Source organism: Leucoraja erinacea, chromosome 6 (genome assembly GCF_028641065.1).
Source record: "Leucoraja erinacea ecotype New England chromosome 6, Leri_hhj_1, whole genome shotgun sequence".
NCBI lineage: Eukaryota > Metazoa > Chordata > Chondrichthyes > Rajiformes > Rajidae > Leucoraja > Leucoraja erinaceus.
Window position 1 is genome coordinate 43370819 of NC_073382.1, and position 15811 is coordinate 43386629.

Genomic DNA, 15811 nt, shown 5'->3' on the forward strand with positions numbered 1-15811 from the left:
TCCAGGACAGTACAATGTTTCCCCCACTACCCTCAAGCTCTGTGCCGAACAACTGGCACCAGCCTACACAGACATTTTCAACCAGTCCCCGCACACCTGCACTGTCTCTGCCTGCTTCAAAGTCTCCACTATTGTTCCTGTACTCAAAAAACTAAGGATTACTGGTCCTAACGACTACAGGCCTGTAATCATGAAGACCCTTGAAAGACTTGTGCTGGCCTGCCTGAAAAAATATCACAAAGCCCCTGCTGAACTCCATGCAGTTTGTATACCGGGCCAATAGATCAGTGGATGCCGCAGCCAATCTTTATCCTCCAGCACCTAGACCACCAGGGGACCAATGCAAGGATTTTGTTTGTGGAGGGCTACTACACTCCAAACTCTCCCAGTCGACTGTGCCTGAATCCCTCTGTCAGTGGATCACCAACTTCCTGACAGACAGGAAGAGAAATGTGAGGCTGAGAAAGCACCTCTTAACCCTCAGCATAGGAGCACGGGAAGGCTGCGTACTCTCCCCGCTCCTTTACTTTCTCAACACCAACGACTGCACCTCCACAGATTCCTCCGTCAAGCTTCTCACGTTTGCGGACGACACAACCCTGATTGGACTGATCCAGGATGGGGAAGAATCTGCCTACGAACAGGAAATGATGCAGCTGGCGTCCTGGTGTCATTGCAATAACCTCAATGCTCTTACTCTTAAGACAGTGGAATTGATTGTAGACTTTAGGAGAGCTCCCCCTCCCCTCCCCCCATTCACCATCATCAACACCACAGTCACATCTGTGGAGTCATTAAGTTCCTTGGGACCATCATCTCCAGGAACCTTAAATGGGAGGCCACCATCGACTCCACAGTCAAAAAGGCCCAACAGAGGATGTACTTCCTGCGGCAGCTGAGAAAACACAATCTGTCACAGGCAATGATGGTCCAGTTTTATACTGCCATCATAGAGTCTGTCCTCACCTTCTCCATCATGGTCTGGTTTGGCTCAGCCACCAAGCATGACATCCAGAAGCTGCAGCACATCGTTCGATCAGCCGAGAAGGCTGTTGACTGCAACCTTCCCCCCATCGACGAACTGTACACTGCAAGGGCCAGGAAGCGAGCAGGTAAGATCATCTCTGACCCCTCTCACCTTGGCCACAAACTCTTTGAAGCACCTCCCTCTGCAAGGCGACTCCGGAATGTCAAAGCCGCCACACCCAGACATAAAAACAGCTTTTTTCCACAAGCCATAGCTCTACTCAACAAACAAAAGTCTGTAGCGTCCTTTTGGTCTGGTATTTTATTTAACTCTTCACACATTTAAATTATAATGTTTTATTCTTAATTGTTTACTATATATCGTGTTGTTACTTGTGGGCAAAGCACCAAGGCAAATTCCTTGTATGTATACATATTTGGCTAATAAAATGTATTCAATTCAATTTAGTTCATGTTTTGTCGCAGGCTGCAGAAACAGCAACTAGATTTTTTAAATTTTAAGTACAATGCAAGGAGTGGATGTTCTGAAATCTGGCAAGTTTAATCAGTAACCTCAGATAATGACAAGACCACCATATATAAGAATTAATTAAGTTAACACAATGATATATTTTACATAATTGCACACTGAACAGTATAGCCTTTGGATTGGTTATTTGCCTTAATGCCCAAAATGGGGAAAGCAAAATATGAATACTATACAGTTGACAATTGCCATCAAGGTTATTTCTGGAAATATAAGGTCAAGATCTTGCAGGCACAGGGAGGATTCACATGACTCGAATCTTCTGAATGTGATGAGCAAGAGAGGTGGCTCTCCATATCCAAGAGGCATTCTGCACAGTGGGCAGAATTCAAGCAGCAAGTTGGTCTCAAGCTGCATCGTGACATAGATACATAGAAAATAGGTGCAGGAGTAGGCCATTCGGCCCTTCGAGCCTGCACCGCCATTCAATATGATCATGGCTGATCATCCAACTCAGTATCCCGTACCTGCCTTCTCTCCATACCCCCTGACCCCTTTAGCCACAAGGGCCACATCTAACTTCGTGACTTCCTGACTCTTTTCACAATGCCCTGACCAATGAAGGCAGGCAATTTTGGATGTCATGAAAATATTATTATGATTATAAACACTGCAGGTGGCATGGCAAAAGATTGAAACAAGCACTACTGATCCATAGGAGGAATAGAGGTGTAAACATTTCTGACAAATGAGTTACATTAATTATAAAATGAATTAAAATTTTATAAAACATCTATAATTAATAAGAGGAGAAAGGAATAGGATTATTCTTTAATCATACCTGGGTTGTTGCAGTGGTTTGAATCTTTTTAATTTCTTTCCCTGCTTCTTTTCCATCATCTGATCTGTCAGTGTCGGATATCATGCTGGAAGCATCTAAATTACCAATAGACTTTTTCAAAGATAGTTCTGAATCAATTGGTGTACCAATCATTTCAGCGTATACTTTTGGAACAATTCCTTCTGCTTCAGTCAAGATACACATTTCTTCCAGATTGGTTGAGATTTTAAATTTCTTATCTTCAGTTATAGGTTTTGGACTAGTATTGTCTGAATTACTCGTCATGTGAGCCAACAGCCCCAGGTTATCGGTAGCACTGGTGTGAATTTGATTCTCCGATACATTTGCAACAGAAAGATTATCAGCAGATGGCAGTTCAGGCAATAGCTTTTCTTGATGGTTTGCTGCTTTATCAAAACTAAATGAAGTACAATTAACTGGCTCTTCGTCTTTTTCATCTACTAAAGATATCAAAGGACCACTGTCTCTTTGTTCCCTTTGTTGTGGCATGGAGCTGCTGGTGATATTGCTCTGAAGTTTCTCAACAGCAGAGGTATACACATTGTCCAACAGTGATTCTACTTCCACCAGATTACAACTCTCTGCTGCTACCAACGTCTCAGGAGACAGATCCAGATCATCCAGCTTCACTTCAGTGGCATCTACCTTTTCAGCTTTGATATCCACCAAGAGATCATGAACCTCCACATGAACTCCAGTTGTTGATCTGCCTGAACTATCTGCTCCATTACCAGACACTCTTGCTTCAATTAAGAGATTTTTAGAGTCTGTATTGACAGAGTAATCTATTTCACTCTCTGGGCTCTGAATTTGGCAAGCATCTTCGATTTCTCTGATCTCTATGCCTCCTTTAGATCCAACTACTTGAGATGACAGGCCGGAGATTGTACTAACGCTTCCTTTTTTCCCTTTTTTGATGTTTTCTTCTTCTTGTCTTTGATATTCTTCATACATCTTGGCCAAATATTCTTTGTGAGCTTCATATGTGACCTTCAGAAATAGATAAATCAATTACAATCTATTGTAGTTAATAGATATCTAAAGAATTAAAGTATTTCACACAGTTAAAACAAGCCAATTTGTTTGTATGAGATACAATAAAATCCCCCAAAAAGCATAGTTTTGGAGGATTCATTTGCAAAAAACACTGGTTTTAAAAGAAAATAACAGAAGAAAAAAAAATCAATTGGAGGTAAGAAAACATCATTATCAGGTTGGGAAGCTGTGAATTATGGGAAGGCAAAAAAAATATTCTGAAGGTCCAGCTGTTTATAGTCGATTACAGTGATTTGGATGATGGCATTCAACACAACAATCCAAATTGGCCAATGATACAAATCTAGGTGGCAGTGTGGCCTGCAAGAAAGACACAGAAAAGTGTCCACAAAATGGATAAGGATACATAAGATGGAAAATAACGTGGAAAAATGTGTGGTTCTTGACACTAATAGAAAAAAAATAGAATGTTTAAAGGTGGGTACAGAAAGGCTCGGTTGCTCTTGTGCATGAAAAACTGCATGTTAATATCCCAGTAAAGCAATTAGGATGGAAAGTAGTTCGGTGGATTTTATTGAAAGAGTATGCAAGTGGAAGAGGACTCTACAATTATTTTAACCCCTGGTTGGACAACATCTGAATATTATGCACTAGTTAGGTCTTGCACAGGCATGAGAGACTGAATTATCTAAATCCGATACTATTTCTATGTTTTTACATAAAAAAGTAATATCATAAAGTTGCTGTCAATTTATAAATGACCAAATATAGCACAACTGAGACAAAAAAGAATATATACTTATTAGGCTGTTTTATGCAATGTACTTCCTTCATTTTTAAATAATTCTAATAGCATAGTTTAAAAATGGTGTCATGAAGTTCTAATTAGTTAGAACTAGCGATTAATCCAATTGTCATCAATATCTACAGGAGATCTTGTTCGTGTGTGCAACAGTCAACAGTATTTTCAAACTTCTCTGAAGATGAAGCATTAATTACAATTAGCTTCGGATAACAGCAGAATAGTTTCAAAGGCTCAATTTCTGAGAAGAGAGAATATTGAAATGAGCTCAGTAAAATGATTAAATTTATTGCTCACACCTTGGAAGGATATCTCATTGTTTGAGTTAGATTAATGAGCAGCTGTTTATGAATTGATGTTAAATTATGACATTTAAACAACTAAAACAATTAATTATGGTTGGAACAAATGTTGGTATATTTCTATACATCCCACAAATCATCAAATAAATACCACAATCCTTGAGTAAACACTGATATTCTAATTATTAAATATTCCAAAAGATTGATAAGATTAATTCATACTACCTTCCTTAATTTGCAATTAGCTATCTTTCATTGCAATAAGGTTTTAAACTTTATTTCTATATTCTCACTTCGCCCGCCGTACAATGCTAGAGAAGAATTAGTCACTAACTCCAAGCAGGGAATGTTAGAATTTAATCAGTATAAATCTTTAAGTAACACGCCATAACCAGTTGCATCAATGACATGCCATTGCACCTGCACTGATAGTGCAGGTGAGAAAATGTCACTAAAACATGTCAAAGATTGAATAAATCATCTTGTATCATATATTTCCAGTGTAATGCATTCACAAGCCCCAATCTAATACAGTATAGTGTCGTGGACTTTCTGTGGTTGTGCTTTTTTTTAATTCAATTTCAATTTTATTTTTAATATGTTTTATTATTTATTTATTATTATTTTTTTTTTTTTGTGATTTTTTTTTATGATACTGCCTGTAAGGGAAATTCATTTCGTTGTCTCAAATTGAGACAATGACAATAAATTTGAATACAATACAATACAATACACAATCACAGGACGAGTCACACGCCAGTCTACCTCTTCTCCCCTCTCCCATCAAGCAAGAGGTACAGAAGTGTGAAAACACACACCTCCAGATTCAGGGACAGTTTCTTTCCAACTGTTATCAGGCAACTGAATCATTCTATCACCAACTAGAGAACAATCTTGACCCACTATCTACCTCATTGTAGACCTTCAGACTATCTTTGATCTGACTTTACTGGACTTTATCTTGCACTAAACATTATTCACGTTATTCCTTTTATCATGTATCTGTACACTGTGGAGGGCCCAATTGTAATCATGTATTGCCTTTCCGCTGACAGGTTAGCATGCAACAAAAGCTTTGTGTTGAATAAACTTCTTAAACTGAATCATACTTAAGTACCAAAAAACAATCCAAACCCACCCCAGGGAATCTGCTGATGGCTCGTACCCCATGTTAGGTCTGCCAATTATTTTGGGAGTGGGACTTTTGTAATGTCAGCCTCATTAATGAAATCTTGTTTCTGGCCTGCCCATATGATCAAAGCCTAATCACAATATGGAGCTTTAGCAAATGGCTTCATGAACCATTGAGGAAACTTAATCAGTATTACTGATAACTAAAGAAATCAACGTCAATAGTGTGAATGTATTGACAATTTCCTAGAGGATATATTTCAACACTGCCTGTTATTTTTATTTTATTTCTATTAATCCACTTTGGGGATTCAATGGAGATTTGACAGCTGCAAAGAGGAAATGTTAGAATGGGATAAGTTACTTTGTTTTAATTATTTATGTTTATTGCACTATTTAATTATTTTTTAACATTTCTGAGCATCTTTAATGTATAAATTTAAAATATTTTAATTGCTTGATTTTATCTGATGTGCAGCTGCAAGTAAGAATTTGATTGTTCCGTTTCAGGAGATATGACAATAATACATTCTTGACTGTTGACTAATATATTTGAAGACTTTTGAATGCCACTGACATTCAGAACTATTCCCAAAGCTTCACAACTATGACAGATAAATAATCTGGGGACAAGACTTTGTCATTTAGTTGAAGCTATTTTGTGAATAGGACCTTTGTGAAGTCATTTCTGTGTGTGAAACTTTTTTCTGGCCATTCCTTATCATCAAAGTCTTAGCACAATATAGAGCTTTGAGTAGCAGATTGCTCTTGGTAGCAATTTCAGCCTGATGGGTCCAAATCAGATTAAAGAGGAAAAGATAAAATAAAATTGATTCCTGTTCTAGTGAAGACAAGACTCCGAGACACTAATCCTGCAACTTTTATTATTTAACTGATAATGATAATGATGATGATGATGATGATGATGATGATAACAAACTGCACTTAGAAAAGGATATAAACAGATGTATTTTTTAGTTACAACTGACATTAACCACTGAGGTAAAATCTATGAGTGAACAAACCCTACCTTGGAATGTGCTATTGACAGAGTATCGACCCAAACACGCCAGCCGCCCCACTCATATTTAATGGCATGGTATAGAAGGATACGGAAAATGTTGTACACCATCTCAGTAATTTTCTGTTCATCTGAACACTTTGGATTTATATATCCAAGAGAGAACATCCAGTCTTGCCAGACTGAACACTGCAAGAGGCATCTGAAAAAAAAAAACACAAAATGGGCACCATGAGAAAAGAAATTGGCAACAAAATGTGGCCCACTATGATGTTACGTTATCAGCACGATTAGCTCATACAAGCAATTAAGTTGTTACATATATGAAAAGAATATCTTGTAAATTACAACACATTTCACCTATCAGTGTGTCTTGAAATTTAACATGTGTGGGCAGTAAACATATCTTCCAGACGTTCTGCTTCAACTTCAGATGTTCTGCTTCAGCAATTAAAACACTCTCTAGTCTTTTAATAAAGCAGTGGGGAAAAAAATTGCCTTGCTTAACTTTAATAATATTGTTGAACTATCTACAGAAACAATATCCGGTAACTTTTTATGAAACTATAAATAGAGGCAGTGCTTTTTTGTGACGTTACATCATTATTACCTTTTCTGGCCATGTGACACGTATGTTTATTAATTGTACATACCGGCATCTTTTTTGTGTACAATACCACAATACGGGCATCAATGTTGCCTAGAAATTACTTTTTGTATATTCTTTTATTTCTATTGTTTGTCTATGACAAGTAGAAATACATAACGTGTGACACAGAAACAAACTATCTAAACCCAGTCCATGTTGTTGCTTTATGGAAGGGAAATGCAGAATTAATAGAAACAGAAAGTAAAAGTGATCAACAAAATATGGAAATATTGAAAAAAATATATTTATTCCAAACAAAAAATGCTTGAAATCATACAAAATCCACATAAATTAGTCTCAGGATAGCTGTAACAGTTTGTTTGTCATGCAAGCAATTGAAATGAACACATCAGAGATAGAAGTAAGCGTGTATCCATAAATGGTGCATACCTTCTATTTTCCCGGCTATTACTGAACAGCTTTATCATATCTGATAAAAACAGTCGCCGAACTTCCATCAGTTCGGTGCTTGGGGTTGAATTCTTCAACAAAGTGGCAACCACCTTGAGAATCACTAAAAAAAAGGATGTTAGAAGTTGGAGATTAAATTGCAAGCATATATATTCAAGAGGTGATATACACCTGCGTGAAATGGCAAGCATTGAGCAGAATGTACGTCCAGGGAAGGAATCTGCATGTGCTGTACCATTTGAGGTTAGACCCAATTTAAAATGGATCAGTGGCCTGCATCTGTAAAATATAGTACTCTGCGGGTCAGGCAGTATCACTGGATGGAATTAATAAGAAAGGAAGACCCTTCTTTAGACTTTGTTACCGAAGACTTTAAGTAATGGAATTTGAAGAAGGTCCTGACTCAAAATGTCATCTGTTCATTCCCTTCATAGATGATACCTGATTCATGGTGTTCATCCAGCACTTCGTGCTGTGCTCCAAGCTTGTAGCATCTGCAGTTCCTTGGGTCTCAAAACATCTCAATGTTATAAGCAGAACTCCCTATCCTTTCACCTGAAAACAACTAAGGATCTCCTTTAATAATGCTGGAGCAAAGACAATACCAGTGGGAGGAGTAAAATGAACCAGATCTCCAGTGTCATTTGCAGCAAAAAAAATAATTTCTTTCGTTTTTAGTTTCCTTCACCTGTGCACTGCAATCTGCAATGTTGTCTTGGGTTTTCTATGAACCACTTGCCAGAAATAAGGATCTACAGACACTACCCAAAAAACACAAAAGCTGAAAATAAACATAACCCATACGTACCCGAATCCAGCACATCTTATACGAGGCAAGACAAAGGCAGTTTAATAATTAGAATGCAGCAACCGGATCAAGAATGAACATTTTCGTTGGTTGAGGAAATTTTTAAATTATGCTCATACCTCGGTTAATCTGCATTTGCAACTCTCATCTTATTGATTATTTATTTATCTGTGTGTCACTGCATTAAGCTGCAGAACGTATGAATTTAATTGTTCCATGCCCTTTACATATGACAATTAAACACTCTTGACTCTCTTTCCCACTCTTAATTATGTCAACACTGTTTTGGTTGATGTCACATTATCAACCTAGCATAACATCAAGCATAACCAACCCAACCAAATTGACAGCCATACCCTAACTGAAAGTCTCACTCAGACATTGCCTTGTCCCCTAATGGCTCTCAGCGACCCCTCAACCCTCTAGCCTCAATTAGAATCTTTGAAAGTGCATTGCTATAATCCAGGTCAGAATTACTAACCCATCTGATCTTCCCCAGCCCTGTCAGGAAGTCTAATCACGCAAGTTTGCTCTCTTGTGCAACAATTCTTACTCCACACCCACATCCACTTTGCTTCACGATAGCCAGCTGGGCAGTCAAATGCTTTGATCTACTTCCAGCCATTCCACATCTTTAAACTTTCCCCTTCTTGATCCATTGTCCTGTATCTATGCCACACTAAGAGTATAAACAGGTATACTGTATATTTAAAATGTGATGAATAGTTCTGCCTTCATCTCCTTTACAATCAATCCCACCCACTGCCACCACCTTTACAATCAATAAAATCCATTGGCACCACTTTTACAATCAGTGCTACCGATTGCCACATTCAATGTCAGCTATTAATAAGCACTTTATCTATCTGTCTTGCTATTTTCTGGGATGTGTACAAATGTATGACTAGCTCCATCTTTTGCTCGATATTTGAGCACCACACCATCCCAGGACAAAGCAGACTGCATGATTGATATACTGTCCACCACCTTTATACCTGCCAACTCTGCAGTTACTAACTCTACCATCTAGAAGGACTGAAGTAGCAAACACATGAGAACACCACTTGAAAATCAATAAAGTGCAGGTACTTGAAATCTGAAATAAAGAAAGAAAATGCTGAATATATTCAGGGAGGATCTGTGCAAGGCGAAACGGAGTAAAGGTTTCAGTTCAAACGCCCCTCATCAGTAGTGGAAACTTAGATAACAAGTCACACGTTCTCCCTGAGTTACAGCATGGTTCCAATCTTGTGAACTGTTCATAACCTAATCAGTTCGCAAGACAGAAATGTGTCTGCAAATCGAGTTCCCACGTGGCAGACAATACCTGCAGAGGTGAGTTGCTCTTAAGGACCAGATAATTTGGAGATGCATTTTAAAGCTCATTTTTTAGAGTTTACTTTAGACTTTTAGTGTCTACTTTAGATACAGCGCAAAAAGGCCTTTTGGCCCACTGAGTCCGCACCGACCTGTGATCACCCGTATAATAACACTATCCTACACAGTAGGAACAATTTACAATTTTTACCAAAACCAAGTAACCTACAAAGCTGTACTTCTTTGGAGTGTGGGTCCCAGGGTCACAGGGAGAATGTACAAACTCTGCACAGCACCCGTGGTCAGGATCAAACCAAGGTCTCTGGCAATGTAAGGCAACAGCTCTTCTGTTACGCCAATGTGCAGCCCCCTCTTCCTGCAATTCTTTAGATTAAAGTTGATATTAACAAATTTAGTGCAAGCCTATCTCAATGCAATAATGATATTATTTTAAAAGATTTTAAATGCTATTGATGGTTTTTAAATGGACACTGTATCAAGCTAAGATTCACAAAATAAATATCAAGGTGTTAACTAGAACACGTTATTCTTTGGCTTAATGTGGCAAAATTCCAGCTGGCAAAAGGACCGCTGCCTGCAGCCCAGCAACAGCATGGAAATCCATATATAGTCCGCACGGCTGCAGTGTACCCAGATGGAGTGCAGAGTGTTATATCTCAAGCTTATATATCAGGCCTAATAGAAGGCCACAGATAGATAGGTCTGACACAAAGTGCTGGAGTAACTCAGCGGGTCAGCCACATCTATGGAGGGAAAGGACAGGCCATGTTTCGGGTCAGGACGCTTCTTCAGTCCCGACACAAAACATCACCTATCCATGCTGCCTGACCCACTGAGTTACTCCAGCACTTTGCATCTTCTTTTTATAAATCAGCATTTGCAGTTCCTTGTGTTGACAGATTAGGAATGGGGCGGAGAATGAAAGAGATAGGCAACTGGGAACTCGGGGTAAATTCACAGGCTCACTTTTCAGAATGTTATGTGCACACTGATTGACATCCTTGTTCCTGGCACAAGGGAAATAAACATACCATCTTACCCTTTGCCATGGAAATCCGAACTGCGCTCCGGACTGCAGAGTCCCCTATCATGACCTCTTGAGGAACCGCATAAACTCTCACTTACTCTTTGACCCTCCACGTCATACAACAAAGCCAGTTGTTGTGCTAGTTGCTTTCCCCTGAGAGGTCATCTCCCCCAATAGTATCACAGACAGTGTGTGTAGGAAAGAACTGCAGATGCTGGTTTAAATCAAAAGTAGACACAAAATGCTGGAGTAACAGCGGGACAGACAGCATCTCTGGAGAGAAGGAATGGCCGACGTTTCGGGTCGAGACGTCGATGTAAGGGACTTGACCCAAAACGTTGCCCATTCCTTCTCTCCAGAGATGGCGCCTGTCCCGCTGAGTTACTCCAGCATTTTGTGGCAATATATTTGTTTGAGATGGAAGCAACCACGGGAATCTCCTGGAGTTTCTGGATCCTGGAATCATCCAAGGCTCAACCTTTGGTGTGACCATATCTCTAATCATCTTACCCTTTAAACTGCTTTCTTTATGCTTCCTCAGAGTCCAACTGACACTGTGGTCAGAGAGGTGCTGCAACTGAACACAATCCTGCAGACCAAGTTGTCAGGGCACTGTTCTCCACCCTGATCTCCCACATCTCGCAAGAGGAGTTATCACTACCTTTGCAGTGTTCCCTTTTATTTAATTTCCCAGATCCCTTCCAAGCTTCTGTCAATGGTGCTTTGCAACGGCACCAGAAATACCTCCAATGGATAGCACCAACTGATGTAAAGAAATATGTCAACCTACTTGGATTTTGAATCTTTACTGCTGAGTCTGGTTCCAGATGAGGCTTGTGAACAACTTGAGTGCACACTTGTTCAGTTAAAATCTATATAAAAATAAAATTGAAAGATATGATGCTTATTTTTGCACAGTAATGATTACAGCTTTGAACACTGGAGCTAGAATGAATGCAGATCATTTTTAAACTATTATAGCAGGACTTGAGAGCCTGAGCTATAGAGAGAGGTTGGACAGACTAAAAGCCCTGTCCCACGGTACGAGTTCATTCCAAGAGCTCTCCCGAGTTTGCCTTAATTCGAACTCGGAGATTTACGGTAATGGCCACTCGTTGGTACTCGGGCTCTCGTGGACATTTTTCAACATGTTGAAAAATCTTCACGAGTCTTCCCGTCCTTACCTGCCGTTAGCGAGTCTTCCCGAATACCTGCCGTTAGCGTTACGAGCCCGAGACGTCCCCGAGCTCCGACATACCCGCTACGTTCATTCTCCGTGCTTACCACGAGTTTGATTTTTTATAAACTTGGGAGAGCTCTTGGAATGAACTCGTACCGTGGGACAAGGCTATATGACTTTATTCCTTGGAGCGCAGAAGACTGAGGGATAACCTTACAGAGGTGTATAAAATCATGAGAGGAATAGACTAGGCGAATGTACAGCGAGCTGGACTAAAGGGTCTGTTTCCATGCTGTATGACTTTAATGTTCAAGATTCCACCATTGTGTTCTGATAGATTGTATTCTATAACTGTACCAAAATTTGTGAAGTGAATAATACTGAGGATATGAAAGAAATTTGATAGCAGGATCTTGAGCATGCATGTGTGTTGTTAAGGTTGCTATAAATCTAGCAGAAAATGCCAGAAATAATGAATAGGTTAGGCCACATGTTTGGGAAGAGAAATAGTTAGCATTTCAGACCCTCTAAAGGGACTTCAATCTGAAATCTTAACCCTATTCCTTTCGTAAGTCCTTTAAAAGAGGGGGACAGTGGGGGGGGGGGGGGGGGGGGGGGGGGGGGAGGAGAGGAGGAGGGAGAAGGGGAAGAAGTGGGGAGAAGGAGTGGAGACAACTTTTAAGAAGCCAGAGATACACGACTGTGAAGCTCAGCGGACATTAACATTACCGACCGGTTATCCTTAGTTCTGAAAACTACTGCTTACAATTATATCGGCTGCATTTCCGAGACAGTATGAAGTGGAGATGGGACTCAATGGTGGGAGTTTGGTCTGTGTGCTGGACTGGGCAACATCGACAAATGCCTACAAGTTCTTGTGATCTTGGGCAGAGTTGTTCTCAAACCAAGTTGCGGTGCAACGTGACAGTATACTTCCTATGGTACATTTGTAGAAGTTTGTAAGAGTCCCTGGAGACATGCCAAATTCCCTCAGTCTCCTCAGGAAGTGGAGGCGTTGATCTGCCTTCTTGGCTGTCACATCAATGTGGTTGGTCCATGAAAGATCATTGATGATATTAACGGCAAGGAACATGAAGCTCTCAACCATTATTGCTGATTGGGCCATGTACTCCATCATGCTTCCTGAAGTCAGTAACTAGCTCCTTCATCTTGCGACACTAAGGGACAGGTTATCGTCCTGACACCATATTACTAATTTCTCTTCATCCTTCCTGTACTCCATCTAGGCAATGTTTGTGATTCAACCGACCATAACTGTGTCGTTTGCAGACTTCTAGATGGAATTAGAGATTAATTTGGCCATACAGTCATGAGTGTATAAGGAGTATAGTCGGGGTCTGAGAACACATACTATGAAGATTTTCAGCATTTACTGTTTTTATTTTACATTTCCAGCATCTGCAATTTTGTTTGATTCTTCCCTTGTTTGCCATTAGAAACACCTTGACCTTCCACAAGGAATGCTGTTGCAAAGTATATCATCAAGAGTGCAAGTAACAATGGAAAAATGAACTGATGCATGTGCGTCCACAGAGTTTAATTAAGGGGAAACTCATTTTTAAAATTCAGTTAAGTTGTGCATTGGGAATTTTTAGTAGCTGTAAAGGAATTCAGTTACTGTTACTGCAGTAAACAAGGTGCCTGCCAATTGGAGTTTCTCAGTTAATTTGGTAGTCAGCTAGAACTAATTACTTCATAATTACTGTCAGCTGAGGCAGCAACAGTAAAACTAGTTTTGTCTTTGCATTCCAGAGTGCAGAAACCAGTAAAAGACACAAAGTGCTGGAGTAACTCAGCGGGTCAGGCAGCATCTCTGGAGAACATGAACAGGAGATGTTTCGGGCCGGAACATTTCTTCTGACAAAAACATGACCTATCCATGTTCTCCAGGGATGCTGTCTCACCCGCCGAGTTACTCCAGCATTTTATGTCTTTATTTTGTAAACCAGCATCTGCAGTTCCTTGTTTCTGCAGAAATCAGAAGTTGGTGATTGTTGAGAATTAAACAAACTGAAGGAGCGATATTTTAATGATATTTTAAAGAAAAAAAACATGAATAATACAAGACACCAACACAATAATCCAAATCTCCAGTTTGAAAATGAGGAAGCAAAACTTATGAAATCACAGGAAGATGGGAAGATACAAGTAACTTTTTTCCTTAATATTATTGGGGACCCATGAAATGACAAATCAGAGCAAAATGTGTAACTAAAATTAACACCTAAAAATTAGTTTATTATCTTGGCGAAGTCTTAATTAGAATTTCTAAATTGCTGATTTGTGAATTTAATGACTAATTAAAGCATGTGTAAAAGAAACTGCAGATGCTGGTTTATTCTGAAGTTAAACAAAAGTCCTGGAGTAACTCAGCAGGTCATGGAGAATTTCTGACGAAAAAGGATGGGTAATGTTGGGACCCTTCTTCAGACTAATCATGTAATGATCAGTTGCTGTTACATGTGGGACATGTTGGAGACTATGAGGACTATTATTCTCTGGAGCGCAGAAGGTTAAGGGGGGACCTGATAGAGGTCTTTAAAATGATGAGAGGGATAGACAGAGAGTTGATGTGGACAAGCTTTTCCCTTTGAGAATAGGGAAGATTCAAACAAGAGGACATGACTTCAGAATTGGAGACTAATGAGGGGGGAACTTCTTCAAAGGTGGTGGCGGGTGGAATGAGCTCCCAACAATGCATTTAAAAATAAATTGGATAGGAGGAAAAGGGTCAATGGTTAGCTGGAGGTCTTATGGCCAGGTATGTATGGAATCAAAGGCCACAACTGCTTTCAATTAGCTGGAGGTCTTTAGTGTCACAACTTTTTCCCTTGGACACATACATGGATAGGAAAGATTTTGAGGGATATGGGCCAATGCAGGCAAATGGGACTAACTTAGATCGGGCATCTTGGTTGGCATGGACGTTGGGCTGAAGGGCCTGTTTCCGTACTGTATAACTCTATGGTACTCTAAATATAGTGAATGCACAGGGTTTGGATTGGAAAGTGCAACTCGTCACAAGTGAGACAGGAGTGGGGATCTTGAAGTTTGCATTGGAAGAATCCAGCTAACCCTTCCCATGCACTTGGGGAGGGAGGTAGATTCAAAATCAAGTGGCATACATGGCAATTCAGGGAATATAAGTTTTAGCTTCATTATCTTTACTAACTGAATGCAATAAAATCAAATATTTAAACGCATGAAATATAATTAAAACACACCAAATACAAGGGACAGGTTCCACATCAGTGGACAGGTTCTAATCAGGTTATTAAAAACAACTTTTTGCAATTAATGTAGACAAAAGATATTGAGTAAAAATACTTCAACCTGAGGAAGTTCCACTTATTTCCCACAGGATACATTCAAAAATGCAATAAAGAATCTCAAGCAGTGAGGTTATTCATAGATTGCATTGTATGAGAAATTAAAGCAGTAAATTCAGTTTTAAATTGTAATATACACAATATATACTTCTCTGATCAGTTACAGTACTTCAAGTACTCTCTTGTTCGAGGTCTTACCTCATAAAGTGTGTTGTATGTTGTTATAGTCAGAGTATTGGCGTGAAGCATTAGTCTTTCCCCAAGCAAGGTGAACAGGCTGTGGGTGTGCATGATCTCCACTTTCCTTCTGAAAGAGTCACCAAACATGACAAAAATAGCAGTGAACATTGACTCTCTTGTAAGACATGTTATTGAATATAGAGTTTTATGCTGAGGGGGAGGGCTTCTAAAACCTAGAACAGTTCAGCACAGGAACAGACCCTTCAGTCCACAATGTCAACGGCGAACTTGATGCCAAGTA

At 39.5% G+C, this 15811-nt stretch overlaps 1 protein-coding gene across 2 annotated transcripts in view; it reads right to left on the reverse strand.

Moving 5' to 3' along the window:
• Positions 1-15811, reverse strand: part of nbeaa (neurobeachin a) — a 534111-nt gene that overhangs the window by 395968 nt on the left and 122332 nt on the right. For both annotated transcript variants that reach the window (XM_055636835.1, XM_055636837.1), the window contains exons 18-22: positions 15529-15637; positions 11591-11672; positions 7607-7730; positions 6577-6769; positions 2295-3305 (exon numbers count right to left, since the gene is read on the reverse strand). In XM_055636835.1, the coding sequence (XP_055492810.1) occupies positions 2295-3305; positions 6577-6769; positions 7607-7730; positions 11591-11672; positions 15529-15637 (1519 nt within the window). The remainder of the gene's footprint in view (positions 1-2294; positions 3306-6576; positions 6770-7606; positions 7731-11590; positions 11673-15528; positions 15638-15811) is intronic.